This window comes from Apaloderma vittatum, unplaced genomic scaffold, assembly GCF_000703405.1.
Source record: "Apaloderma vittatum isolate BGI_N311 unplaced genomic scaffold, ASM70340v1 scaffold12070, whole genome shotgun sequence".
NCBI classification, from domain to species: Eukaryota; Metazoa; Chordata; class Aves; order Trogoniformes; family Trogonidae; genus Apaloderma; species Apaloderma vittatum.
In genome coordinates this window covers 31,173-57,305 of record NW_009696242.1, presented here as the reverse complement: position 1 = coordinate 57,305, position 26,133 = coordinate 31,173, and the positions used below count along the sequence as shown (strand labels likewise).

At 40.7% G+C, this 26,133-nt stretch overlaps 1 protein-coding gene across 1 annotated transcript in view; it reads left to right on the top strand.

Moving 5' to 3' along the window:
- Nucleotides 1-26,133, top strand: part of KIF1B (kinesin family member 1B) — a 78,859-nt gene that overhangs the window by 26,690 nt on the left and 26,036 nt on the right. Inside the window, 13 exon segments of the mRNA XM_009874067.1 lie at nucleotides 491-624; nucleotides 1,708-1,787; nucleotides 2,413-2,488; nucleotides 5,588-5,667; nucleotides 6,781-6,887; nucleotides 7,360-7,443; nucleotides 8,645-8,825; nucleotides 9,175-9,247; nucleotides 21,754-21,847; nucleotides 22,541-22,689; nucleotides 23,267-23,445; nucleotides 24,457-24,594; nucleotides 25,338-25,586. Of these exon segments, the coding sequence (XP_009872369.1) occupies nucleotides 491-624; nucleotides 1,708-1,787; nucleotides 2,413-2,488; nucleotides 5,588-5,667; nucleotides 6,781-6,887; nucleotides 7,360-7,443; nucleotides 8,645-8,825; nucleotides 9,175-9,247; nucleotides 21,754-21,847; nucleotides 22,541-22,689; nucleotides 23,267-23,445; nucleotides 24,457-24,594; nucleotides 25,338-25,586 (1,624 nt within the window).

The following is a 26,133-nucleotide window of genomic DNA, read 5'->3' as shown; positions in this document are numbered from 1 at the left end:
ATTTAGGCTTGAGCCCAAAATGTCACTAATCTCATGAGGAACTGAATCTGCTCCTGGTCTGAGCTCCATGGTGCTCAGTTGAGTATTCAGTTAGTAAGAGAATGGTTTATTTTTTTTTGTCAAGCATATTATTTATTTTTCAAGCCTTTTAAATCAAAATGGTTTATGATTCAGTCCTTACTAATAATCCTCAGGGTCTGAACTGAGTTATTGTTATGTTTTAGAGACTAATAGTAGAAGATTTGTTTCAGAACTGCCATCTAAAAATTACAAAACTTGTCTTGGTGCTGCTTAAATGCTTTCCTCTTACACTGGTATTTCCTTCCTTTCCTTTTCTCCTTTTCCTTCCCTCTTCCTATTTTCCTTTTCCCCATCTTTCTGCCTTCCCTCTGTCTGTGTGTCTCTCTCCCAGATTTGAAAGATTTTCAGAACAATAAACATAGATACTTGCTAGCCTCCGAGAATCAACGTCCTGGCAATTTTTCCACAGCCTCCATGGGGTCCCTCACTGCATCTCCGTCCTCCTGCTCTCTCAGTAGTCAGGTGGGCTTAACATCTGTGTCCAGTATACAGGAAAGAATCATGTCGACACCTGGAGGAGAAGAGGCGATTGAACGTTTGAAGGTGGGTATCGCTGGAGATTAAGGAGGCTTATTTTCTGTAAGGCTAAAGAGCAATGAACCCGTGAGAGCCTTCCTTCATAAGTCCAGAGGCGGTGTGCTCCTGTTTCTGTAGGGAGTTCTCTGAAGCCCACCTGCACCTTGTAAAGGACACTTCGCTGTGGTGGACGATCAAGTGGTTCGTGCATAGCATTTCCTTTTAGGATTATTTAGGTTTAATTGTAGCCTGGAGCTACAACTAAATTATAAATGAAAATTTTCGTTCTTCTTTGCATGTCCTGTCATGCAGTGGTAGTTACGGAAAAGTTGATCTTAAGTGTAGACTTCAGGAGGCCTCATCAGCACTGATGTGGACAGAGCGTGGCTAGCAAGCGCGCTCAGCTTTCAGAAAACTAAATTACCCCCAAGTTGAAAAAAGGAGGAAGAATAATCCTGCTACTGTTGCATAAGCCCAACCCCCACAGATTAAAATGTGAAGCACACAGAATAGCGTGCTTTATCCAGACAATAGCGGCCTTGTCCCAATTCTGCATAGAATTGAACCGCATCAAAAGTGCATTACAGTGAAGTATTTCTTAATTTTTATGAAAGCCCCCCCCAGTCTCCATGGGAGGATGAGTGGGGAGAGCTGGCTGTGTTGAATCTATGCTCCGTTCTCGTGTCTTGTCCGTGAGAGACTGCCACGGGGATTGGAATGGGCTGGAGCACACACTGCTATCCCTTTCCTACTGGAAACTCGCTGTTGCCATGGAAATAACAGTGTGGTCTCTGCAGTTCCTTGGCATCCAGTTACTGAATGATGTCTGTAAATCAGATTTTAAAAAGAAAACAAGGAAAAAAATGTAGATGGTTCAAATTTAGGTCTGACTGTCATTAAATAACGAGATTGTCTTTTCTTCTTGGCTTGCCCTCAAGGCTGTTTACCCCTTTGAAAATTGAAAAAGACAAGAGTTTTGACGTGCTGAGAATACTTTTTATATCCAAAATTAGTATGGGTCTAGAACTGTGCACAAACTTTAATTGCTTTGTGTGTTATGTAAAGAACTTTGCGAACATTTGTGAAACAACTTTTGGGATTTTCACACAGGAATCTGAGAAGATCATTGCAGAGCTGAATGAAACCTGGGAAGAAAAGCTGAGGAAAACTGAGGCCATTAGGATGGAAAGGTCAGGAATCACAAGTGCTGTAGTTGTGGATGGTCTCTAGAAAACGAAGACTGCTACTGTGTTTAAAAGTAATGGAGCATGAATGATGGAGGGATGATGCTGAGAGAAAGCCATATTCTCTCCTATATCTCCTACCGTTAAAGTGTTTACTGTTGGAATTCAGGTAACATCCGAAGCTGCTACATTGGCTTCTGCTGTGAAGCAACATGGAGCCCTGATCTGGAGCCCTGGTCTTTGTTCCCCCTTCCACCGTTCTCTTACATTCCAAAAATTCCAGCCCTAAAGTTAAGCAGAAAAGATTAAATTTTTAGTACTAGAGTATCTAAAATTGTGAAACAGTTCCAGCTTTCCAGCTTTGGTTTGAATTGATCCACAAGACGGATGTTTAATAATTATCAGAAAGTGGGTGCAAACTTTTGCTGTTGCCATTCTGCAGGCCTGCACACTCTAGAACTAAAGTTTAGAAAGTTGGCCTTTTCTGTTATGAGGTGGTGGCAGTCCTGGCCCTATGGTCAGTTGACAGACTGGTTTTAAAGTCTGCTGTATTTTGTTTCATGGCTTTCATTAGACCTTACTTTGTTGGAGAAGCCTAAAATACACTAAATATCTTGCTTTTCTCTCTCAGGGAGGCTTTGTTGGCAGAAATGGGAGTTGCCATTCGAGAAGATGGAGGAACACTGGGAGTCTTCTCACCTAAAAAGGTAGGGCAAATGGGTAACTACTGCATCGTGTCTCCAAAAGGCTGATCAACCTGGGAAGAGAGGGTGATGAGGGAGCTGCCATTCACACAAGGGCTTGTATTCGTGTGACAGACAGAAGAGCTTAAGTGAGGTTTGGACCCTTAGTCGTAAGCTCATTTTACAGTATCTTTTTGGAAATAGCATTAGTGGTAGAATCTATCCAAGTGCTCTACATCTAAGGGTTATTTTGCCCATAATAATGAAGTTGGACGCATGTGACGCAGCGTGGTCCTTCATGCTTTTTGGAAGCTGTGGAGAGAATTGCCTGGGGTGGCTTCCCTTGAAGGTACCCGTTGGTCATTAAGGTAGGGAAGCCTGTGCTGGCCTAGTAAAATGCTGAAATAGGAGCAGTGTGAAAGGTTCACAGAGAGACTTCTGATATCAAAAATGGTTAAACTTGTTTGTACCTTCCTTTAGAAAAGTCTGTGCTGCATATCTGCATATCCTTGCGTATCTGTTGATTGGGTAGCAACTCAGAAATGCTGCCTCCCAGATGGTTGTTGCCATTTTCTGCAGTAGCTGTGTGTGGCCTTCATGTACTCTGCCTATTCTTTGAGATACCCAGGAAAGCTCGAAGTGTTGTTTAGGTGCTTTGCATTGAATTAATTTGTTAATCTTTTTTCCCCTTTAAAAAAAGGTTTGTAATCTAATGAACCGCTGAACAAAGGGGTGCAGGGGAATATTTCTTTCAGTACATGTCGACAGCTCTCTTTCCTGAAATTTGAAAGAAGCAGAACTGTGCAGGAAAAGGGCATAAATCAATCCTATAAATATAAAATGATCAAGTTAGAAAATAAGATATCTATGCAGTTAAAGCAGAATTATTGAAGAAGTGCAAGGGAAAGAACATAATTTCTTCTATTTCCAAAATCTTTGAACAAGGAGGAGAGGGTAGTTTAGCCTGAAACTTGCACGTGTCTGACAAACTTGATCTAAGGTTAAATGGGGACCTAGAAATACAGGACAGACTTGGCTAAAATATTTCATCCTTCACTTAGTGTTGGACTGTTAGGTTTGGAGTAGGAAGAACTCAGGTTTGCTTTTGGTATCTCCTCCAGAAGTGCCCAAGGTTGTAAGAACACTCAGCACGTTAGCACCTTTTACATTTCTTTCTCTTATGTTGTGGACACTCATCTCCTTTTAGATTTTTCCTCAGAGGCCCTCAGCTCTTTTTGATGACTCTTTTGGTGCATTTTCAGCTGATCAGGTTTGTGTATAAATGCCGCCTGGACTAAGTAGTTCCTTTGGTAATAGATAGTATTTATTTTTACCCACATAGGATTAATTAGGAGAAGTAAAACTCCTGACCTAGTCCTGTCTGCTTCTGTTCCTTGCTATCCTCCTGCTTCAGTTTTGTTAGTTCTCCTTCTAGTAACTGTGTTGCTGTTGTGAAAATTTAGGAGATAAAGATAGCAAATTTGAAGCCTTTTTTTAAAAAAAACTACACTTCTGAGGTACCAAGATGAATCTAATCATGTGCTACTAGGACAGTACTATGTCTTTACCAGCAGACCTGTAAACTGAGATCTGTAAGGTGAATATTGCCCACTTCATGAAGTAAAAGGTATCAAATTGTGCAGTCGTTGCTGTGTCTACCAATTTTGTCTTTGATGGCAGGAAACTTCTTGAAATGGATTGGGGAGATTTAATTGCACTTGCTGTCATCAGTGATGGGAGCAGGGAAAATCCTTCAGCTTGTGTTTGCCGCACAGCAGAAAGTTGAAGGTGTAACTGTCCGTGGATGAATAATAGGCCTCAGAATAAGCGAATATTTGGTTTTGCTAGCATCATCTTTCGAGTTGTTGAGCTTTACTTCTTACAAAGCTCTCTTGCCCGTGCAAGATCCATTCAGACTATGATTTAATAAATGAACTCAGATACTAAAACATGTATGTGGCGGGTACAGCATCCTTATCAAAGTGTCCCAAGTGGAAGAAGTCGTAGTGGTGTTACAGCAGTTGACCAGCTCTGGGATTTAGTTTCTCTCCACTTTTCTCTTGATTTAAGAGCTTCATAGCTCCAGATGTTGATTTGAATGTAGTGAATAGGATCGAAAACATGGGGCATCTTCAGCTGAAGTTTTAGGTGGCTTGTATTTTTAGGGGCAGAAGAAGTATCTTGTTTTTTCCCCTCTTTCTGTCTTTATAGTTAAGGCTTCCATTAGGCAACTGACAATCAGCCGCCTTCATTTAAAGATAATTTTCACTGTGAACATTCAGTCAATTCTGAGCTTCTGCAAACTGAGCGCAGTTAACGTCTATCCCAAGTAAACTTTGCTGAAGCTAGACTAAGTTAATGGAAGCAATGTTCCCTAGGAACCTTAGTCACATTTATTTCCTTTTGCTAAATTTAGTCTGTTTGAGGGTAACAAAGGGACAAATGGCTGATTTCCAGTTTTATTTCTTTTTTTCTCATCTTTCTTTTTAAATTCTGTTTAACCATTTTTGCCTTTTCTTTTGTGCTTGTGCTTACTGCTATCTCACTGGCTAGATTTTCACACCAAGACCTTGTGACTTGTTTGCTGATTCCAATGGGGTTTTTTCACCAAAGAAGGTTGGTTTAGTAACTGTAGTGGATTTAAATTTAGAAGAACTTTAGATGAAGATCTTTTTAGCTGTTTGTATCAGAGAATGTTGGTAGTTTTAGATTTTCTTTTGATGTTAACAGAATGCCAAATGAACGCCTGAACTGTATTGCCCCAGAAAAGCCTAAGTTGATTCCACATCACTTCCAAAATTTTACAGAAGCAGCTTTTTCTGCTGTTGGACTTCCCTGACCGAAGTTCATGGAGACTTTACATGGAATCTTTTTTTCCAACTGAAGCTTTTATTCCCTCTATGATATTTCAGATAATTTAGCAACCTGCGCTGTATTTCTGCTGTTACTTTGTGATGCTCTTCGTACCGCAAGAGGTTATGTCTGAGTATGGCTGAATGTTATGGAATAACCTCAATATACATGGCAAAACTGCTGGATTAATATACATCCTCCACAGCTGTGGGAAGAAGCCTGAAAGTAGGTCCTCAGTTCTTAATTAACTTTTCTTTTTTGTTCTTTCAGACTCCTCATCTTGTAAACCTTAACGAAGACCCACTCATGTCTGAATGTCTGCTTTACTACATCAAAGATGGTATTACTAGGTGAGTACTGGGGCTAATAGGCTCTGAAGTCTGCTTCTTTGCTTGCTTAAATGCCCGTGCTGGAGCCATTGTGAGTTTAAATAACAATTGGGCCTTGAGCTGTTGAGCTTGCAGGTACAGGCGAAGCATGACATTGGCTGTAGGTGGGAAAAAACCACAGAAATGCATTTTCTTTTATGTGGATTTTGCACTTAAAAGTCATGAGGGCAGTGATGCAACTTTACAAGAAGCTCATTACTACACCTGGGCAGTAAAAGAAAGCATGTTATCACTTCTAAGATATAGGAAAACAAAAAAAACAACGAAGGGAGAAATAGAGAAGAATACACAAACAAGTGTGGTCATGTAGTACTACTTTAACATGCATTGGACCTGAAAAGAATATGAAACTTGTAGAGATTTGGGCAGAAAATGATGAATAGAATAGCTCGCGGCTTAAGAAATCACAGCAAATGTTGAGCCTAGCTAGCTGACATCAGAAATGTGTAAAGTAGTAAGTAGAGCAAAAAGTTTATAAATGTTAGGATTGAAAATTAAGTTGTCCGTATGTAGAATTGCCCAAATATTTGAATTTGGAATGGCATGAGCTTCATGCTCCAGGGATCCAGCCAGCCTCTCACTGGATGAAACTACTTGTAGCATCAAATTATTCAGCAAGAGTATCCTGAGACATTTTTGCTCCTTTAGTTGAAGTGCAGATGGTGATAATTGGAAGGGAGGATCACTCTATACCAGCTGAAACACACCACTACAAGTTCTATCACTTTTTTTTTTTCCTTCTGCATTCCTTTACTAAAGGGGGAAGGGACTACACAAGAGGGAAGGAAGCGCGTTAAATCCAGAAGTGTTTAACATTTCAATTGTTTCTTTGAATTATGTGTTTTAAGAGAGCCAAAACTCCTCTCTTGTTTTGTCAAGCTGTTGTGGTCCAATTCATGGTAAATCTGTTAAGTTCTCTGCAACACAGAGTAAAGCCCTAATTCAAAGCTTTAAACTTGAAGAATAGACTTAATAGTTTAGAGTTTTTACCCTGATATTTCTGGGCTATATTGCCCTACACAGAGTTGTAGAAAGTGTCTGATTTGCTCTTGAAAAATCTTATTTCGGACCCAGGGTTGGCCAAGCAGATGCTGAGCGAAGGCAAGACATTGTATTGAGTGGGGCGCATATCAAAGAAGAGCACTGTATCTTTCGAAGTGAGAGGAACAACAATGGGGAAGGTAAAAACTACTTCTAGCAAAGTATTGTTGAATCTTTCACTCCTTGCTTGATAACTGGCCAGAGAATACTGGTATTTGAAAGTTTCTCTTACCTCAAGAAAACCATCACCTTTGACTCACTGTTTTCTTGAGTCTTAGGGGGAGAAAATAAAATTTGTTCAAATGATAGTAGCTTCAAATTGTAGGCTGCAGCCAGTGTAAGAGTTAGATTCTGATCTTGGTTAATTATGAAAATGAAAATTCCAACAGAGGAAAAAAAAATTCCAACTGCAATATGTGGAGAAGTCAGTAGTATTGATTTTCTCATGGGGCTTTATTTTTTTTAACCAGCATGGCATCAGGGAGTGATTTACTTGTATCTTGTGGTGTCGGTAGGAAGATAAACCAAAAATGAGACACCTCCAGGGTTTGCGCACTTGTTTCTATACAATTCTCTCTAAAGTCTTATTGGTCAATGTTATTTTCTTCATAGTTATTGTTACTCTGGAGCCTTGTGAACGGTCAGAAACCTATGTCAATGGCAAGAGGGTTGTGCAGCCTGTGCAGTTGCGCTCAGGTAAGAAATGTTAGGATATATTTTTTTGTAGACTCTCCAAGGACTGTCCATAGGTGACATCTGCAGCATATGTAGACAGTGCTGGCTGTGGTTAAAGGACAGCAGTGTTACTTTTCTGGAGTGTAGCTTTTAAGCAGACCTTGATTTGTTTTCTTACGTTTTTTGCTGCTCTAGATGTAAGCGTACTTAAATATTCACTGCCATGCAGCACCCTGCTTACCCTGATATTATGCAAATACATTCTTGCCCAAGCCTATTGCCCTTGGCAGTCTCGGTGAAACAGAGCAGACAGACTGCCAGCTGCTGATGGAAAATTCCCAGTTTCCTGGCAAACCGAAGCTATGACCCTCTGCAGGAGTACAACAGTTCCTCTTTGCTCTCCTTACATTTCCCACTCAGTTTCCTACATTCCTTTAGAAGAACATGTGGGGGAAGAACTGAAGAGGAGGGAGTGACTTCCCTAAATTACGAGTTTTAACCTATATTTTTCAGGCTATGATTCTTTCTGTGTCCCTCCCCCATTTTTTTACTGGTAAAAAACTAAAAAAAAACCAAACCCAAACTGCAACACAAAAAACCACCCCACCTCTGAATTATTTGCACCAAGTAATAAGTGAATATTTTCAAGTCTACTGACTACAGCACAAGTTTGGCCAATGAAGGAAGAACAGTTTTGGCTGTTCTGTGCTGCATATGGCTCATATTGAATACCATGACTTTATAATTTAGTAATTACTGTCTCTTAAAAACAAGTGGATTTTTTTGTTCCCCTTTTTTTGTGCCTCAAGATAATTGAATTGCTTACAAGAATATATATGTGGTCTCTGACATTTTTAAGAGCCTGTATTGTAGTGATATATGTCGTAAGAACGATTTTGGTTACTTTGTAGATCTATTTACTAGAATGCTTTTTAAAATTTTTAACTACGTTAATATGTTCCCTGGAAGAGCAAAGGCATTTTTCTATCTTCCATCATGTGCATGTGTCAGGCTTTGTGGACTTCTTATATTTGTAAGATTTAGCCAAAAGACTTAGCAGTATAAGTTTTCTTTGACCCTTTTTTTTTTTTTCCTTGCCACCTAGTTAACTGGAATGTATAGAGAAATCCTTACAGGGCAATTTTTTCTTATGCTGTCACCCAGTTAATGTTTTTCAGTGGAATCCTTACCTGAAAGAATTAACTTCTGCTCCTGTTTTTAGGAAATCGTATCATCATGGGTAAAAATCATGTCTTCAGATTCAACCACCCAGAGCAAGCACGAGCAGAGAGAGAGAAAACACCATCAGCTGAGACTCCCTCTGAGCCAGTTGACTGGACTTTTGCTCAGAGGGAGCTTCTGGAGAAACAGGGCATTGACATGAAGCAGGAGATGGAGAAAAGGTAACAAAATAACTCAGAATTTCCACTTGAAAGAAGGAGGCAGCCTAGGTTCTGTCTCACAGCATCTCTGCTACCTGTTGTGAAAGTTCAGAAAGCTTTCTTGTTGTTTTAATTAGGTGTTTCTGTGCTCTACCTGCTTTACAAATCCCAATAAGCACCTGCCGCTAACCCTGCAGGGCTTTTGGTGAAGGGCTCAACGGCAGTTTACAGGAAGCTTCACTTCTCTAGTACTAGTATCGACAAATGACCGTTCCTTTTTGTAACTAACTCAGTGGGACCGTGCACATAGAGTAACACCAACACTAAAATAATGACCTTTGACTACTTCTGTTCTTCTGTTCATCTTCAGGTTACAAGAAATGGAGATTTTGTATAAGAAAGAAAAGGAGGAAGCTGATCTCTTGTTGGAGCAGCAAAGGCTGGTATGTGTCCTCACTTCAGATTAACTGTACCTCTGGCGAACAGTAATTCCTGTCCTTGCTTATCTGAAAGTTTAGGGAACCTGCTTGGGTTGTCTGCACAATGCAGTTCTCCCTTTGCTTTCAAATACTTTGTGTGTCCACAGTGAATTTTTGCCAGTGTGGGTGAGCTCCTTCATGTTCATTCAGAAATCGTAATTAACGCTAAAGAGGCTTTAATCGGTTCTTGTTGGGAGAGGCTGAATTTCTTGCAACTTAACCTGAAAGAAGGGCATTTCTATGCTCTGTTTTTTTGAAGTTCCTTTTCCGTAGCTTAAAACAGCTACTTCTTGAGATGTTTGTCTTTATTTTTGTCTTGGGTCCACCAGAACATACTAATTTTGTGCTACAAAGAGATTGATAGAACATTGATACACTAGGTTTATTTTTTTGAATGATGTCTGAAGATGTTGCTGCATTGTGCATGTTTTAACCCCTCTCCCTCCCCCTGCATGGAGCTCCTTGTAAGGGTCTTAACGGTACACATGCTGCTGGTGGGCTTATGACTGAGGAGCAGTGTGCAAAGGGAGAGGTAACTTACTCAGAACTGGGAATTCCACCATTACACCTATTTCTTAAATAGAAAGTCTGATAAATTAAGTCTGGTATCGGAATAGGTCAGTCTTCTCACAAGTATCTCAAGTGCATTACAAACAGAAAGGTGTGCAGTCTTCAGGCACCCTGTGAATTTTAAAAACGAGACCAAGCCCAGGAGTGAAGTCTAGATTACCTTAAGAAACCTGAGTCTCCTGATTCTTCTTTAACTACATTGGGTTGTCTTTTAGCCAGCACGGAAATGTAGTTGTGCCTGAATTCTAATAGAAATTTCAAAATTGTGACTTGTTTGTACTATTAGTTTGAGACCACTGTGGGTTAAATTCCTGCTTGGTTTTAAACCATAAAGCTCTTTTGCTTCTCCCCAAACCAGAATGGAGCAAAGTACTGTGTCTTCTGTAGGTAGAAGCTACATCTTTATTTTATTTTTTCGTTTGTATTACACACTTAAAACTTCTGCATTTCTAATAATTTCATCACAAGGGACTAAGTTTTTGGATGGAGTGGCTGAAGACTGTGAACAAAAGCAGGACTTGAAGTTAAGATGTAGCTGATGTAATATTTCATCTCTGCAATTTTGCAGTTAAAATTTAGTGTAGCTGAAAGTAGTATGGCAAAAAACAATTCAATGTGAAAATAAAAATAGTTTGAGTATCGTGTAAATTCTGGCTGTGTGTCAAAGGAGGTGGAATTCCCTCCCTTAAATCTGGCTGGCAGGCAGAATTAAGGATGTGAGAATTGGCTGGCTGGGGAGCTGCTTCACATCCGTCTGCATTTAGGAAAAGTGTAACGAAGGGAATTTGTTTCCCCCTATACTAAGTTTAAGGGAAGGTCCTTTAGGTAGTGGGTTGTTTAATACTGTAATGAAGTCACTGATTTCTTTAAGCTTGGTTTTGGTTTTGCCGATTTCAGTCAGTGGACAAAGGTGGAATTCTGTCCTACGGGCATTGCAGTGTGGTTCCTGAAGGACACCTTTGCTAGCGCTGAGGGATCCCATCCAGCGTGATCAGTGCTCAGTCGAGCAGCATCCTGCTCGTCCCAACACTTAATAGTTGGGGTGACAGCAAAACTCCCTGACACATCTCGTCACTGTGTGCAGGGGCTGAAGTGGAAAGGATGAATGCATTCAGCTTCCAGTAGTTGAATAATGATTGGGAAATCTAGGAACGCATTTCGGCTTGTGTACCTTAAAAGTATTTACGTTGCTTCCATATCCAGCTGCAATATCAGGTTCTCTAACTTGCTCCTATGTAAGACTGATATTGGAATATGAATATTCTTCGTGTTCTAAATGAGAGTATAATCTTGGACATAAGAAGCTGGTTAATCCTGCTTATCAGATTGTTTTGGGTTTGGGATGAGATTCCAGCCAATTCAGCTATAGAGAAGAGAGAAATAATAGCTCTTGTTCCCCCAAATTGACAACTAATATGTATTTTCCTCACTAGTGTTACTAGGGAATAGAAATAACTGTTCTCTGTTTTACAAATTGAAGGTGAAAATGCATTTAATAAAGTTAAAATTACTTTCCTGGTTTTCTAGGTCATAATGCCTTTGCAGTGAGCACTCGATATTAGAATGTGGGTGTATACCTCAGTTAATTGTTCTGGTTAACCTTTGAGTGCACAGAGGCAGTGACCACGTAATGTCTCTTAATCAGCTTTTCATACACCAGACATATTTTACCCATAAGTAGTAGCATGGTAATTTTGTAACCTATAAGAGAAATCCTGTGGAATTTGGGACTTAATGTTCGAGTAGTTCCTGTTTTCCCTTTCTGGACATAACCACGAATGTGTAGATTGTAGTGTTTTCTCCAGGGCATCTTTTGTTTTCACTGCAATATGCAGTTTGTTAGATGCTGTTTCCTTAGGCCACAAATTTTGTCGGCTGCAGACTCACAGAGTTTATGTTCTGTTGCTAAACCAGCGTTTTGCTTATTTTGACCTAAGGGAGAAGTTGATTCTCTAGTGCTAATCTTAAATAATAAAAAGAGATAAGGTCACAAGAGGCTCAAATAATGTGAATTTTAAGCTGTGGAGCTTGTTGACCGTACATCAGAACAGTATTTCTTTTACTCCCATTCATCATTCCCAAATACAAGTTATATTGTGTTCTTCGTGGTCTTCTACCCGAAGTGTTAAGTCTAGGAACCCGTGGTTCTGAGTTGGTGACCTGGGTTTCCTTTGGCTTTAGAGTAACTGACTCTTTTTATTCCTGATTTCTCATGTGTGACAGTTCTCTGTGTGAAAAATAGGGCTGTTAGATAGAGGTTCACTAGAGACCGACTGCTGGGTTTCATTGAAGGGGTTTGGATCACGTAATACGTAGGACTTCTTGTTTGTTGAAGAGATGTCTTAATAATCCTTTAAAGAAAAGTGATCTGACTTTAATTCCTGGTTGCAGTAAGCAATAACGGATATCCCTATCTTCTGGTGGCAATGCACCCAAACAGATATTCCTAGCATATGGAAACCTGAAGCACTGCTTGTTAAAAATCATTTAGCAAAAGGTGGAAAACTTGTAATGAAGAAGCAAAACACGCGTAACTCTTAGCAAGTGTGCGGAAGCTCCAGACTCTAGGGTTTAAGAAGAGGAGAAATCAAGAATATAAAATAGAGAATTCGTATTAAAACAATTAAAAAAATAAAAGTCGTTACTGCTACATTCTTCTGAAACTCCTTCTTCGGACAGACAAGACTGTTAATGGTTTCTTTCTTTAAACTAAGCAACAAGGTGACAAATGGGAAAAAAAATCCACCCAAACTGCAACCCACCTCTGAAACTCTGATTCTGGATGTCCTTTTAGCTTGTAGCAAGTGTTGGAGTATGAACCACTGTCTTCACCTGTCATAGTGGCACTTACAGTCCTTTTAACATTGAACCTTTCGGCTGCTTCTGTTTCATTTTTTCTGATCGGCTAACACTTCTCTGGCTGCTATTGTAGTGAAGTGGATTCTAAACTTGAGCATCCCTGCAACCACGTGCAACGTTACTAACCAGTGTTAACCCGACTCACTCTGGCTGCTCATGACATCTTCTGTGATGGCTGTTGTGTTCACCTACCTGGGGAGGATTTGCTGAAAGAGGCAGCAGCAGTCACCAAGGCAAATGTGTGTGGCGGGGATTTGCATGTCTTTGTAGCATGTATGAAGTACAGTTTACATTTGGATTTAAATTTTTTTTTAATCAGGAACTTGGTTTTAGTTGACCTATTTACAGATTTTGGAAGGGATTGGGAGGGAGGAGTTCAGATTATCTGCTGTTTTGAGATGACGAGACTTTAAAATACAATGTTAATCTTAAATTAGTGAAGAGCTCCAATTTTGACAGTCCGTGACTCTTGAAGATACATTTTAATGTCCTAACCCTCAGTCTTCAGGGACTTCCTTATCACTTGTTCTGTTTTGATTTTTGATTTAGTTTTCTTTGCCTGCTACTTCTTGTTTAGCTTTTCCATTTTCTTACAATTTTAATTTTCGTTATTTTGGGGCCACTTCTTGATTTTTGTTTTTCCAAAGGATGCAGACTCTGATAGTGGGGATGATTCGGACAAGAGATCGTGTGAGGAGAGTTGGAGACTGATCACTTCCCTGAGAGAGAAGCTGCCCCCCAGCAAGCTCCAAACCATTGTAAAAAAGTGTGGCCTCCCCAGCAGTGGGAAGAAACGAGAGCCTATTAAAATGTACCAGATACCCCAACGTCGACGCCTTAGCAAAGACTCCAAGTGGGTTACCATCTCAGACTTAAAGATTCAGGCTGTGAAAGAGATATGCTATGAGGTAGCACTCAATGACTTCAGGCACACTAGGCAGGAGATTGAGGCTCTGGCCATTGTTAAAATGAAAGAGCTCTGTGCCATGTACGGGAAAAAAGATCCCAATGAGCGGGAATCGTGGCGAGCTGTTGCTCGCGATGTCTGGGATACGGTGGGAGTCGGAGATGAGAAAATTGAAGATGTCATGGCCAACGGTAAAGGAATAACTGACGTGGATGACCTTAAGGTGCATATAGACAAATTGGAAGATATTTTGCAGGAAGTGAAGAAGCAGAACAACATGAAGGACGAAGAGATAAAAGTTCTTCGAAATAAGATGCTAAAAATGGAGAAGGTTTTGCCTCTGATAGGATCTCCTGAGAAAGCTCAGTCGACCACACCTAATGCTAAGTCTCCAAACTCTGCCAGTGTGGTGGATGGGGATAAGAAGCCCACAGATGACTTAAAAAGAAGCGAGAACGATGATCTCGCTAAAGAGGAGCGTGTTTCTCAGTTGATGGCAGGTGACCCGGCTTTCAGACGTGGGCGATTACGTTGGATGAGGCAAGAACAGATTCGGTTCAAAAATCTGCAGCAGCAGGAAATAGCAAAACAACTTCGTCGACAAAATATGCCTCACCGCTTTATTCCGCCCGAAAATCGCAAGCCCCGGTTTCCTTTCAAAAGCAATCCCAAACATAGGAACTCATGGAGTCCGGGCACCCATATCATTATCACAGAGGACGAAGTTATTGAGGTTAGAATTCCAAAAGAAGAGGATAAGAACAAAGAGGAAAACAAAGAAAAAGAAAGCAAAGCTGCTTCTAAAGACCCTCAGCAGCTGTGGAATCTGTATGGCCCCCAGAGGAATCAAGATAATATCCAAATTAACAGGCAGCAGTTAAATGCCCAGGCCCAGCCGAGCAGTCAGCAGCAGCAGCAGCCGCCGTCGCCTCAGTTGCGCTGGAGAAGCAATTCTCTCAATAACGGCTCTCAGAAGAGCTTGCGGCGTCAGGCCTCGGGCTCGTCCGAGTCGCTGCACTCGTACAGCGGGCAGCAGAATCCCGACCTGCAGACTTTCCAGCAGAAACGCCACATCCACCAGCACCGCCAGCCTTACTGCGGCCACGCCAACGGGGGCGCTACTGCAGACGGCAGTACAGCCAACTCCCACCCCAAACAGACTGACCGGCTTAACCACTATAACCAGTTTGTGACGCCCCCCCGGATGAGGCGCCAGTTCTCAGCACCCAACCTCAAAGCGGGCAGAGAAACTACCGTATGATTAGTTGGCCAAGAGTAGTCTGGGGGAGGAGGGGGGCGGGGGCAATCCTGGCGTGTGGCTGAGAAGCAGCCGGGCTTGGCTTTGCTTATGGCTTGGGTTTTGTTCGGCCAGGGAGAACTTGAGCAATTGGACACACAAACGTGAGGTCCTGGCCCTTGGGCCCGTTCCGTTTGCATGTGACTTTCGTTGCGGTTGTAACAACGTTGATTTGGAAGAACGTTCTGAAAAATTGTAAGAACTTTTTTAATAGCCTAGAAGACTGGGAGGGAGGGGTGTGGAGGGGAGAACTTCCCTGCTAGCTCATTTACCAGGGTTTTTGTGTGTGTCTTGGAGTATTTTTCTAATTCTGAAAATATTGTCTGGAACTTACCAAGTGCTACCTTCCTCCTATGTTTTATGTAGACAATCAAAAGAGGAATTTAGTTTTTAGCATTGAATGTTTCTTGTGACCTTTTTCTTAGCAATAAGGAAACTGACCATCTGTTTTTAAATTGATCTGGCTCTTCAGAAGAACATTTTCCACTCTTAACGCAAATCTTTAATAGTAATAATAATCTGCAAACCAAAAGTTGTCAGCTGACAAGATACGTGGCTTTTTTTATAGAGCAATTAAGAAGAGCTGTTGGGTCACAACAGTCCTACTCCCCGAGTAGGAAATGTCTTTTCTCTTTCTGCTTACGTTCATAATTACTGGTATGAAATTGCTGTGACAGTTAAACCTGCCTGAATGGAATTTTATGTCAGAATATATATATATTGCTGAAGCAATACTTTTGAAATAAGCTTTTTCTAATGCCCATTGTAGGTCTCTATATAATAGTTTTTAATTATTATACCAATGTCGTGGAAAGGAACGAGGATTTTTCAACACTCTGATGCAGGAAGAAGCCTCAGAAAGTTAATTCTTTTTGGTTTGTGTTTTCAGCTTTCTCGGACACGAGTCTGGGAGATATTCTTGAAATAGTTATTCTTATGAAGATCTATCGATCACTACTTTGAATTGGCTGAATTCTTCTCAGATACAGGAGAATTAAGCTGCTTCATCCTAATGTGATACCTCATGTTAGTGCCTCTGGTCTTGGATTAAGCCCATGATTCAAGACTTGTTTAATAAAGGAGAAGGTCACTTTGAGGAGAAAACAGTGCCTTTCCTTCTCCCCACACTCAAAATGCAAGTTAAAAATTTTAATATCTACTTTGATCTGAAGAGGTCTATACCTGCAGGTGATTTGCTGTAAAACAAATGCTTGCAATTCCTACTTCAGGCTGTTTCAAACAAATTGCCAAAAAGCTATTGATTAAGGAATAGACTTTATGAGCTGGGGGTTTTATCTCAGTTGGAGAGTCCCAATTTTCATTATACATTTTTTTTTTTCTTTCTGAATTTCTTAAAGTCCAAGAAAAAATTGCACTTACTTCTGAAAATCTGTGGACATAAGTAGAAGCCAATCTAAAGCTCTGAGGATTTGTCTTTCTTTTAAATTTAACTTGAATACGATTTTAAAACCAAAATTGGTTTCTGTCCCACATTTGATAAGATCGATCCATTTTGCAGTGTACCTCTAGAGCTGCAGCATTTGTGCTGCTTTGCACAAATACCCTTAATTTACTTGCAGTTGCTTATTTTTTGGTAAACAATAAGCCCTACTGGTAATTGTTACTTCTGCGTGTTTCAGCATCGCTGTGGATGAGTAGGAAGGGCCTCAAGTTTATTTTTGATTTGATTTTTTTGTTTCCTGTCTTACTTTCCAACCCCCCAAACTGTGGAATGGTGTAGGTGCTGGCTAGAGCACGTTGCCTGGCAGCCGTGAACCATTTATGATCCACTAATCAAGTGTCTGCTCTTACATCTCTGCACGTTACTGATAAAATACCCACCCTCTGATGTAGGAGATACAAAGTCAGTCCTCTGGCCTAAAAGAATGAGCTGGTTCCATCACTTGGGACAATTTTATTTTTTTTATGGCAGGTTTAATTTTGTGTCCAAATACCACTTTGTAACTTGCATTTGTTTCATGCTTTGGCCTACCTGAACAAAGGAAATAAAGCATCATGTCCAAAACCGTCTTGATTCTTAAAGAAAAGAAGCCTCATAGATGAGCAGTACCTTCTTTGAGCTTGAATCAGAATTGCAAAGTGAATTTTTGGGCTGCAAACAATATTTTGCTGTAGCCTTTGTTTTAGAATCATGTTTTAGTAGTGCGTTGCACTTTGGTTTTGTGCATATCAAGAGTAAGGAGTTCCTCCAAAAGGCTTGGACTCTCTTAAAAATCCGTGCTTGGGAAGATCCTCTCAATTCTGACGGAATGTGTGAGCCAAAGAGAGTTAATCTACGTGAGATAGGTTGTGAGAGAAACCAAACCAATTTTGTGTCCCATTTCTGTTGAGGATTGTGGCTGCTGAGGTAGAACCACCACGTGGTTGAGCATGGAATAGTTTTGAAGTTCATGCAACTACAGGTACTGACATGAGATTAAAAACTCCTGCTACATGATATTTTATCGCTAGACACTAAAAAAATTTTGCCAACCTGTTTCAACTTCAAAATCTGAGAAGAAATCTCTGTAAATGCCTGTGTGGCAGTGGTGATGATGACGAACACTAGGTTACCATCAGTCTGACTTACCCACTGCTTTAGTGCAGCGCTAGAAAAACAACCCTGCTTAGTCTGGTGTTGTATGATTTGATGAAAAAGAAGAAGAACAGTCAATGTCGAAAAGGAGTCCGGTCTGCTTAGAGGAAGCAGCTTTTTTCCTGGTTTTAGGAGGATATTACAGAAATGAAATTTGGTAGGGAAAAAAACAAGTCCTATGAAAACAAGTGCCTACTTGAACAATTGAATATTAATGACAGTTTAGTGCCTCATCTGATCAAGGAAGCAATGTGAGAACTTGGGGATCTCCTTGCACTGTTCAGAAATTCACACACCTCACTCCACGTTCTGTATTCATGGAGCTGCTTCCGTGGAAGACTCTGCGAGAAAGCTTTCAGGTTAATGGGAACGTGGCATCCCCGAGATAGGAGGGCTGCTTTCGTAAGCTTCCTTGCCATTGCTGTGCGCTGTGTGCTTTGACAGCTGCTTGTATCCACCTGTGCCTGCGTGATGACATCTGAAATATCCTTCAGGACTCACTGGGGACACGTGGATTGGGGGTGGTGGGGCGGGGCGAGACGCATGCCACTAACGCTCCTCTGATTGACTGCAACATCCTTTCTCAAGCAATCTGAATTTAGGGAGCTGTCAAATTCAAGGATGCTATTTTTAACAGGACATTCAGCATAGTTTCACTATCTCCCTCAATGTTTGTCCTTTATATGTTGGAATTTGTTCATTATCCTTTATATGTTGAAATTTGACTTGGATGCTTCCCATTGAACGACTTGAGGAGCTGCCACATGAGAAATCTATGCTGTGTACCCATTTGTACTGTAAAGAAAGCAGTGAGCTGCCTTTGAATTTAATGGTATATTCAGATCTGTCTATTGTTTAAGAAAAAACAAATTTTGGATTGTCTTAAGAGCAAGCATCTGCCTTGTGAAAAGCAGAACTGGTTTGTATTGTAACAAGTGCTCTTTCAATAAACTATGAAATACTCTTGTAAGTGTCAGACTTGTCTCAGTGAAATCGAAATGAAACTTCATTGCAGGCTTGTCCTGATTTTATTTTTTGTCTTGGGGTTGGTAGTGTTCTAGCAGAGTTAAAAAGGTTTCTTTAAGTGCTCTTCAATCTGATTCTTGTGAGTGGGTCCACCCTGATTTTTCTGCTGTTATGTGGAAAGCAGCCTACACAGTTGTGTCTGCTGCCACATAGCTTATTTAAATTTTTTTTTAAAAAAGGCTTTTTATAGCGCAAGGGGATACAGGCCATACTCCCCTTCAGTGCTGTCCCCATGTACCATCTTGTGTGCTGTTTATCTAAATTTTGCAAGAAAATACAGAGCTGGCTGTTCTCTGTTTGCTCACTGAAGAGAAAAGAAAGTGACTTTTTTTTAGAAAAACGTGTTGACTTTTTTGTAGACCTCCAATACAGGAGAGAATCGCACACAGTCCAGTCCCAGTACTTCTGCAGACATCACGTAGATCCAAAGAATCTGAGTTGTTATGGTTCAGCGTTCTGCTTCAAAAGCTTGGCCTAGTCTGAGTGTATGTTTTTGTTGTTGTTGTGTTTGGTTTTTTTAAATCTGTTTTCAGAAAATCTGTGATTGCTGTGACTTTCGGTATTTCCATGCCCTGCACAAAATAAACTTGGCATTCCCTTTTTCCGTATGCACGGAGCTAGTGCTACCGACCAGTTTGCAGCTGTACGACAGGATGCATCAGGCCCCAGGGAGGCCGGGGCAGAGACCTTCAGGGCAGCTTCTAGATGCAGGTGGTTTTTTTTCTTTTCTAGTAGGTGAGGCACCTTTCCACGGTTGCTCAGCATTAGGTGTGTATTATCACTAACCAGATCTGAAAATGTTTAGCCGCAGAGCTGAGCAGTCTCTCAGCAGAGCAAACCAACGCCTTTTCACAGTGTGGTCAGGGCACCTTCTGGGTGAACCACCCGGAAATTCATCCTCCATCTGTTGCTCAGTGCCAATTATTTTTAAACACTACTATAGTATCAAGTGCCGGGAGACTATCTAGTCCTGTTTTTCTACTTGGGGAAATGGTACCTAGGTTTGTATTATTATGGCAAAACAAACTTCATTTCTTTTACTTAGTTTTGAAAGTCACGTTTGTTAGTGTGGGGTCAATAAAAAATGTCTCCTTAGATTAGGCATTTGTTTATCTGGGTGTTTAAATGTACAGAAGATACACTTACTCAGCTCACAAGTCTGAAATTAGAGAAGACAAGCAGCGGGTCTTTGACTGAATTGAATGAATGCTTGGGTTTTTCATGCTGGAAGTGGAATTTTCAGAGTGGAAAGCTCCTGATTTTTGACTATTCCCTTTGCAGCTTTTCAGTTTCTCCAAAACAATCTGATCAAAGATTCTGCTTACACAGTATTTGAAGAGCTTTTAATTTCTTCATTTCTACAATTTAGCTGCTCAAAATGACATCCTCGGATTATCTACTTCAGGCTACAGGAAAATAAATCTTGCCCTTCCTTGCAAGCGAGAGAAGCTTGTTTCTGCCACTTCACATCTGACCTGTTTTGTCTTGGTTTCAAGTGCTTGAGCACTATCTACGTGGATGAGGGGAAAAAGATGAGAGCGTGCCTTGATGTTAACAAATTTTTAAGAATACGCTGGGTATTTCAAGACCCTGGATAAGTCTGATACTCCTTGTTGAGTTTAGACTAGTTTTCTGGTGAATCATTAAGAATTTCGGAAGGAGTACCTAAAGAAAGGTTATGTGTTTGTGTTGCCTGTCGTTCTTTTGCTGCTGGGCTAAGGTTCCCTGCACTGTAAGTACGGAGCTGTTTTGGGGTGAATGGAGCAGTCACAAATGAAGGAGCATTTCAGCCAAATAAAATTGCAAGAGCAAATTAGAAACTTAAACCTCAACCTTCCTGCAAGGGCTCAGTTTTCTCTCCCTTAAGGTCATATGCACTGAGTTTATGGTATCAAAAAGTCTGCACTTTCTAAGAGCGCGGCTACTGTTTTTTAACTTCAGGAAATATTACTATAAAAACTTAAAGGAATGTATTTCAGTTTTATCTTGTTTCCAGATATCATCTAATGGCTTTTCTGACCAAACTTCTGTTAAATTTGTTGTAATCACATCGTGACAGTGTTGAATACTATGCTTGCTGTATGAAAAACAAGGAAAGTCACTCTTTAGGTGGGACGCTTATGTGGGATGGGAGGAAAGTGCGAAGCTTTCCTTCTAGAGCCATTAGACTTAATGCATTATTGCAAACAGTGCATTGGAGAAGAATTTTAGGCTTTGGAACTCTGGAAGAGAGAAGGTTGGAATACAAGACGAGTGGCTTCAAGAATTCTCCTTAAGAACTCTCTGACACTTGGTGAATTGTTGTTGCAACTCTTGTATAAAAATCTTGAGAAGCAAGTCAAATTTGTGTAACGTATGTCAAAGGATTGTCTTCAAAACATAAAATCCAGCAGTGAGGTAGACTCTGACACCAGGAGCACAGTGATTGTGTCTATTCTAAATATCTGGAATTTGCCTTTGTTTTATCAGCAAATAATAAAAGGGTCATTAGGTCTTAGTAGCATTTATTTCAGGACTTGATTATGCCAAGCAGGAAGAAAATGCTCTTACACCAGAAGGTGTTGTTGAAGTGCTCCTTGTGGGGAAACCTCTGCACAGACTTCTCTGCCCATGTGCCAGGGCGATGGTATTTCTTTATTGATCTTCCGATATGTTAAATACACGTGCGAGAGAGTTACACTTATGTCCCAAGAGGAAAATCTAATTGAAAAAAAAAATGTCTTTTTTTTTTTCTAAAATCTGAAATGATCTTTTTTTTGTATCAAAAGGCAAATCAGTGGGGCTGTTAATTCTTCTCTTTGAGAAAATGAAAGTGAACGATCCTCCCCTTCTAAATTAATTCCTGTGCTTTTTTCTATTTCTGTCTCTTTCCTGCCTCCCCGAAAGCAGCAATCAGGTTCCCCCCCAAAAATCCCCCTTTTCCAGTCTTTAGCAAAACCAAATCCTAAACCTTTCCCTCTTACAGATCCTATGAGCATGTGTAGCTGATGATTTTAAAACACCAGCACTATCATCTTAGTTGTATTGGCTTCTCTCTTTTCAAGGACAGATCGTACTAAACCAGTAGATGTTGGTAGGTGACCTCTGAGCGTTAACGGACACGTCTTTATGTATTTGTTTTCTGTGTCTGTCGTTCCATCTGAGGTGTCAGTCTCTCTTAACTGTTCTCCTGGCTTTTGTCTGTCCTCTACACGGTATCTCCTCTCTCTCCACAGGACTATGAGAGTAAGCTGCAGGCCTTACAGAAGCAGGTAGAGACACGATCCTTGGCAGCTGAAACGACAGAGGAGGAGGAGGAAGAAGAAGAAGGTGCGTTTGAAGCTAAAAATAGTTTGGATATAGCCAAAGCTAAAGGAACAGTTGCTGTAGTAAAGAAGATACCTATTCATAGAAGTTCCACATAACCAGTAGATATACATCCCCACGTTCAATCGATGCACAAACTAGATTAGTTTAACTACAAACTTGGATTTGATGATCTTGAATTTGAAGGAATCTATCTCTTCTTGGCACTAACAGTGTTCAGATGTCTTAAACCAAAATAATACCATTGGTGGTTTGTTGTTTTTTTTTTTATTTTGAAGTTTCTTTTTTTCTCCTTGTTAGGTATTCTTAGGCTGTGACATGTCTGTGTAACTCCATTTGTGGATAGTAAATAGAGTTTAATATACGCATAAAACTCACTTTCATTCTACTGTTTCAGTATTTGGCTTTAATAATTGTTAACTGTTTTAAAATAATAGGAGCAGAATTTGTTCTCTTTTCTCTGTTCCAAATCCCTTTACTTGATTGTTGTATCCTGCTGCTACCGGTGAGAAAGTTTAAATACATTTATTCCTCCACAAATAATAAAAGTGCAGGTTTTTTTGTTTTCTGTTCTTGTCTTCCAGAAAACATGTTGATAACTCGATGACACAGTCAGCAGTAGCATTAGATGCTGCATGAGACAGTTTAGAGAAAAAAACCACTGTTTTATTTCTCTGTTTTCTTTGCTCTTCCCAGTGCCCTGGACACGCCATGAGTACGAACTGGCACAGTGGGCTTTCAGGAAGTGGAAATTTCACCAGTTTACTTCACTGAGGGACCAGCTCTGGGGAAATGCAGTTTATCTGAAAGAAGCCAATGCAATCAGTGTCGAGTTAAAGAAAAAGGTAGGGGCATGCGGAGTAGCTTTTTGAATTTTCTGACACATCAGTTTTGACTGTATAATCCTGCTTCAAATGCTCAGAGTCACTTGTCTTTAAAGTTGTGTGTCTTTTGCTTATTAGTTTGAGCTTTAGAAGTGTTCAGAAAATCACGCTTCTCTGGTTTAGACTTCTGCCTGTATGACCGTTGCATGCAAAGCTGGTTGATGTATTCTCATCTTCATTTCCCTTATGCTGTTCCTGCCCATATCATAAACACATGGACATGCACGTCTCGCTGGGGCCCTGCCTTTTCCTTTTTCCTTATAACTTCATGTGGGCATTCATCTTTCCAAGAGAAGTGGGTGCTACAGGATGCGCTAGGTCAGTGGTTTTCCAGACCCCTGCTAGCTGTGGCAGTAAAGGCGAGATATGTGTACTCAGCTAAAAAATACGTTCTATGCAATTTTCAGACAAAAAAAAAGCCCCGAATCAGTTCACAGAGAGTCAGACTGGCTTCATACAGTGCCTTAGGTCTTTGTCCCCTTTGTGATGCTCTTATCTGGTTTCTCAGAACTAAAGTAATTCTTCTTTTTCTGTTCAGGTGCAGTTTCAGTTTGTCCTGCTGACCGACACCCTCTACTCACCGCTGCCCCCAGAGCTTTTGCCCACCGAGCTGGAGAAGACCCGGGACAATAGACCTTTCCCCCGTACAGTGGTCGCTGTGGAAGTCCAGGATCTGAAGAATGGAGCAACCCATTACTGGTCCTTAGAAAAACTCAAGTATGTGAATATTACTGGAGAAAAAAAATTCCCTCTTCAAGTAACTTCGCTGAAAAATTTCCTCCCTTGCTGTTCTTTTCTCTTGTTTTTCCTGTGTCCGTCCTCACACCTGCTAACGTTCCAGACAGTGCGATATGTTTTAAATATCAGCTTGCTAGATTCTTTAAATGAGTGCAGTTGTTCTCCAGCATCTTGCTTCACCTCCACATTTAATTTTTGTAACTCAGATTTAGATTTTCTTCTTAAAATCTAGTAAGGCTCATCAAAGCTCATCCATCTGCATTCATTTTTTTCATGTTCCTTTCACTGCGAAAGGTTCCTTTTGTATAACCAAGTAGTGTAGGGCGTAATTTTTAATAAAAAGCTTAAATAAAGAAAATTCTATTTCTGTGGAAGCTACACAAATTCTGACTGTAATCTGAATTATTTTCATTGTATCCTTGCAAATATGGGTGAAAGACATTTGTCTTCTCCCCATTTGCTAAATGCTGACTGAAGAACTTTTTTTCCCTAGTAACTTCTGAACAAAGGGTCTTGCAGTGTGAAACACTTGTTTTCTTCAATAAAATAAAAAACCAAAAGTCTATAATGGAATCAAGTCACTTGAATAAAAATTCCAACATTTCTGGAATGGAGTGCACTAAGACTGCCTGAATTACTCAGCACCATTGTCTGATGTGAAAAAGTAACCAAAAAACATCCCAGAATTAGATGTGAAAGAAGAATATTTAGAAACTTGAATGAAATCAGAGATTTATGTTAGCTTCTGCAGTGACCTTGCCTTGTGCTTAGTGGGCTTAGCCTACAAAACTTTTCCCAGAATCTCTTAAGATGTCAGAGAATTAGTACAGGACCAAATGCCTCCGTATCCTCGGTGCGTCCTCCTCTGATCTTTACTCTCTCTTTCCTATGCGTCATTTTCTGTAGGTGAAGTCAACGTACCCCACTTGTTCTCTGCTTTTTTTTATTCACTCTCTATTAAGTTTTTTAATCCTGCCTTATTCTCTGCAGGCAGAGGTTGGACCTGATGCGTGAAATGTATGACCGAGCTGGGGAGATGGCGTCCAACACGCAGGATGAGAGTGAAAGCACCATGACAGGCAGCGACCCCTTTTATGATCGCTTTCACTGGTTCAAACTGGTCGGAAGGTACATGACCATAATCTCAGCTGCTGGTACACTGATAATGCTGCGTGAACTTTGTCTCTGGTTGTGGCTGTAAACTGTTTGGACACGAGTTGTGTGTGGTGTCTCGCCGGGATTTCTGTTAGACTTAAAATATAGCAAAGAGCAGAGAAAGCTCCTTAGAATGTTGCCAGTTCTTGTGTAACCTTGTAGAATCGAATTTGACTGACCCCTTAGCAAGTTATGAGTTTATTTTAGAACTTAGCTAGCTACAGTTTTTTATCTAAAGCCACTGGAGCTGTGAGAGCGTGAAGAACACTGGAAATTGAGGGGGAAAAGTCGCCCAGGGTCTTACTTACACAGGTGATTCAAATAATTTGAGCATACTCTGTGGGTATACCTAATTGCTTATGGGATTCTTTAATATTTCCTTAGATCAGCTGCACCTTTACAGTATTTTTCTTTACAAATATGCCACGTGGTGGAAATGGGAATTGTAGCTCTGTTAAATAGACGTGCTTTCAATACCTGTGTGTTCGACCATGTTTATGTTCATTTTTCATTTGCTTTCTGCTCGGTTCAAGGATGCTCTTTTCCCTGACTTTGTTAGCAGTCCCTTCCCTTCCGTTTCGTTGCAGTCCAGGTGCTGTGAAGCCTTTGCTTGTTGTTCAGGTGGTCTCTGTGCTGATGGCAACAGACGGCTGTTAAATGAAGCATTCTTCTTTCCCCTCCCTCTGTTAATTGGTATTCCGTTAACTGATGTCTAGCTCCCCCATATTCCATGGCTGCGTGAATGAGCGTCTCGCTGATCGCACGCCCTCCCCCACTTTCTCCACGGCTGACTCCGACATCACGGAACTGGCTGATGAGCAGCAGGATGAGATGGAGGACTTTGATGATGAGGCCTTTGTGGATGATACTGGCTCCGACGCTGGAACTGAGGAGGGATCAGACCTCTTCAATGATGGGCGCGACCCGTTTTACGACCGATCCCCTTGGTTCATTTTAGTGGGAAGGTTGGTGAGGTTACTGTGAGAATGGCCAAAAGGGACCAGCTCTTGCTGTAGACTGCAATGGCTTTGCCTCGTGCCTCGTGGAGTATCTGTCAAGCCAGCCAAAATATCCTATACAAAAATTGGAATTGCCAGAGAATGGGCGTAGTTGAACACAACGTTTTAAATTGCCATGTCAGAGGCCGTGAAGACCTAAGTAATAATTGAGAAAATATATTTCTATTTCTAGGTAACTGTCACAGTGTAGAATGAATGTGGTTTTGCTAGTGTTACAGTATTTCAGCGTTATTTGTAAGAATGCTCTATTTAGCCATTGCAAGATCACTGAGATAGTATTGTAGTGTGTAATTTCCTCCCGTAGAAAAGAAGCACAGGGCACGGTGGAAAGTCTTTAAGTCCGATCCAATAATTCCATTTTTTGAAAACTCATCTCACACCCTCTGTGTCCGAAGAGACAAGATGGCATGAGGAGAAAGAAGAATGGTCCTTTCTGGATGAGGAAAGAATGTTCTTTGAGATGATTATGCATGACTCTCAGTAGCAAGTGTGA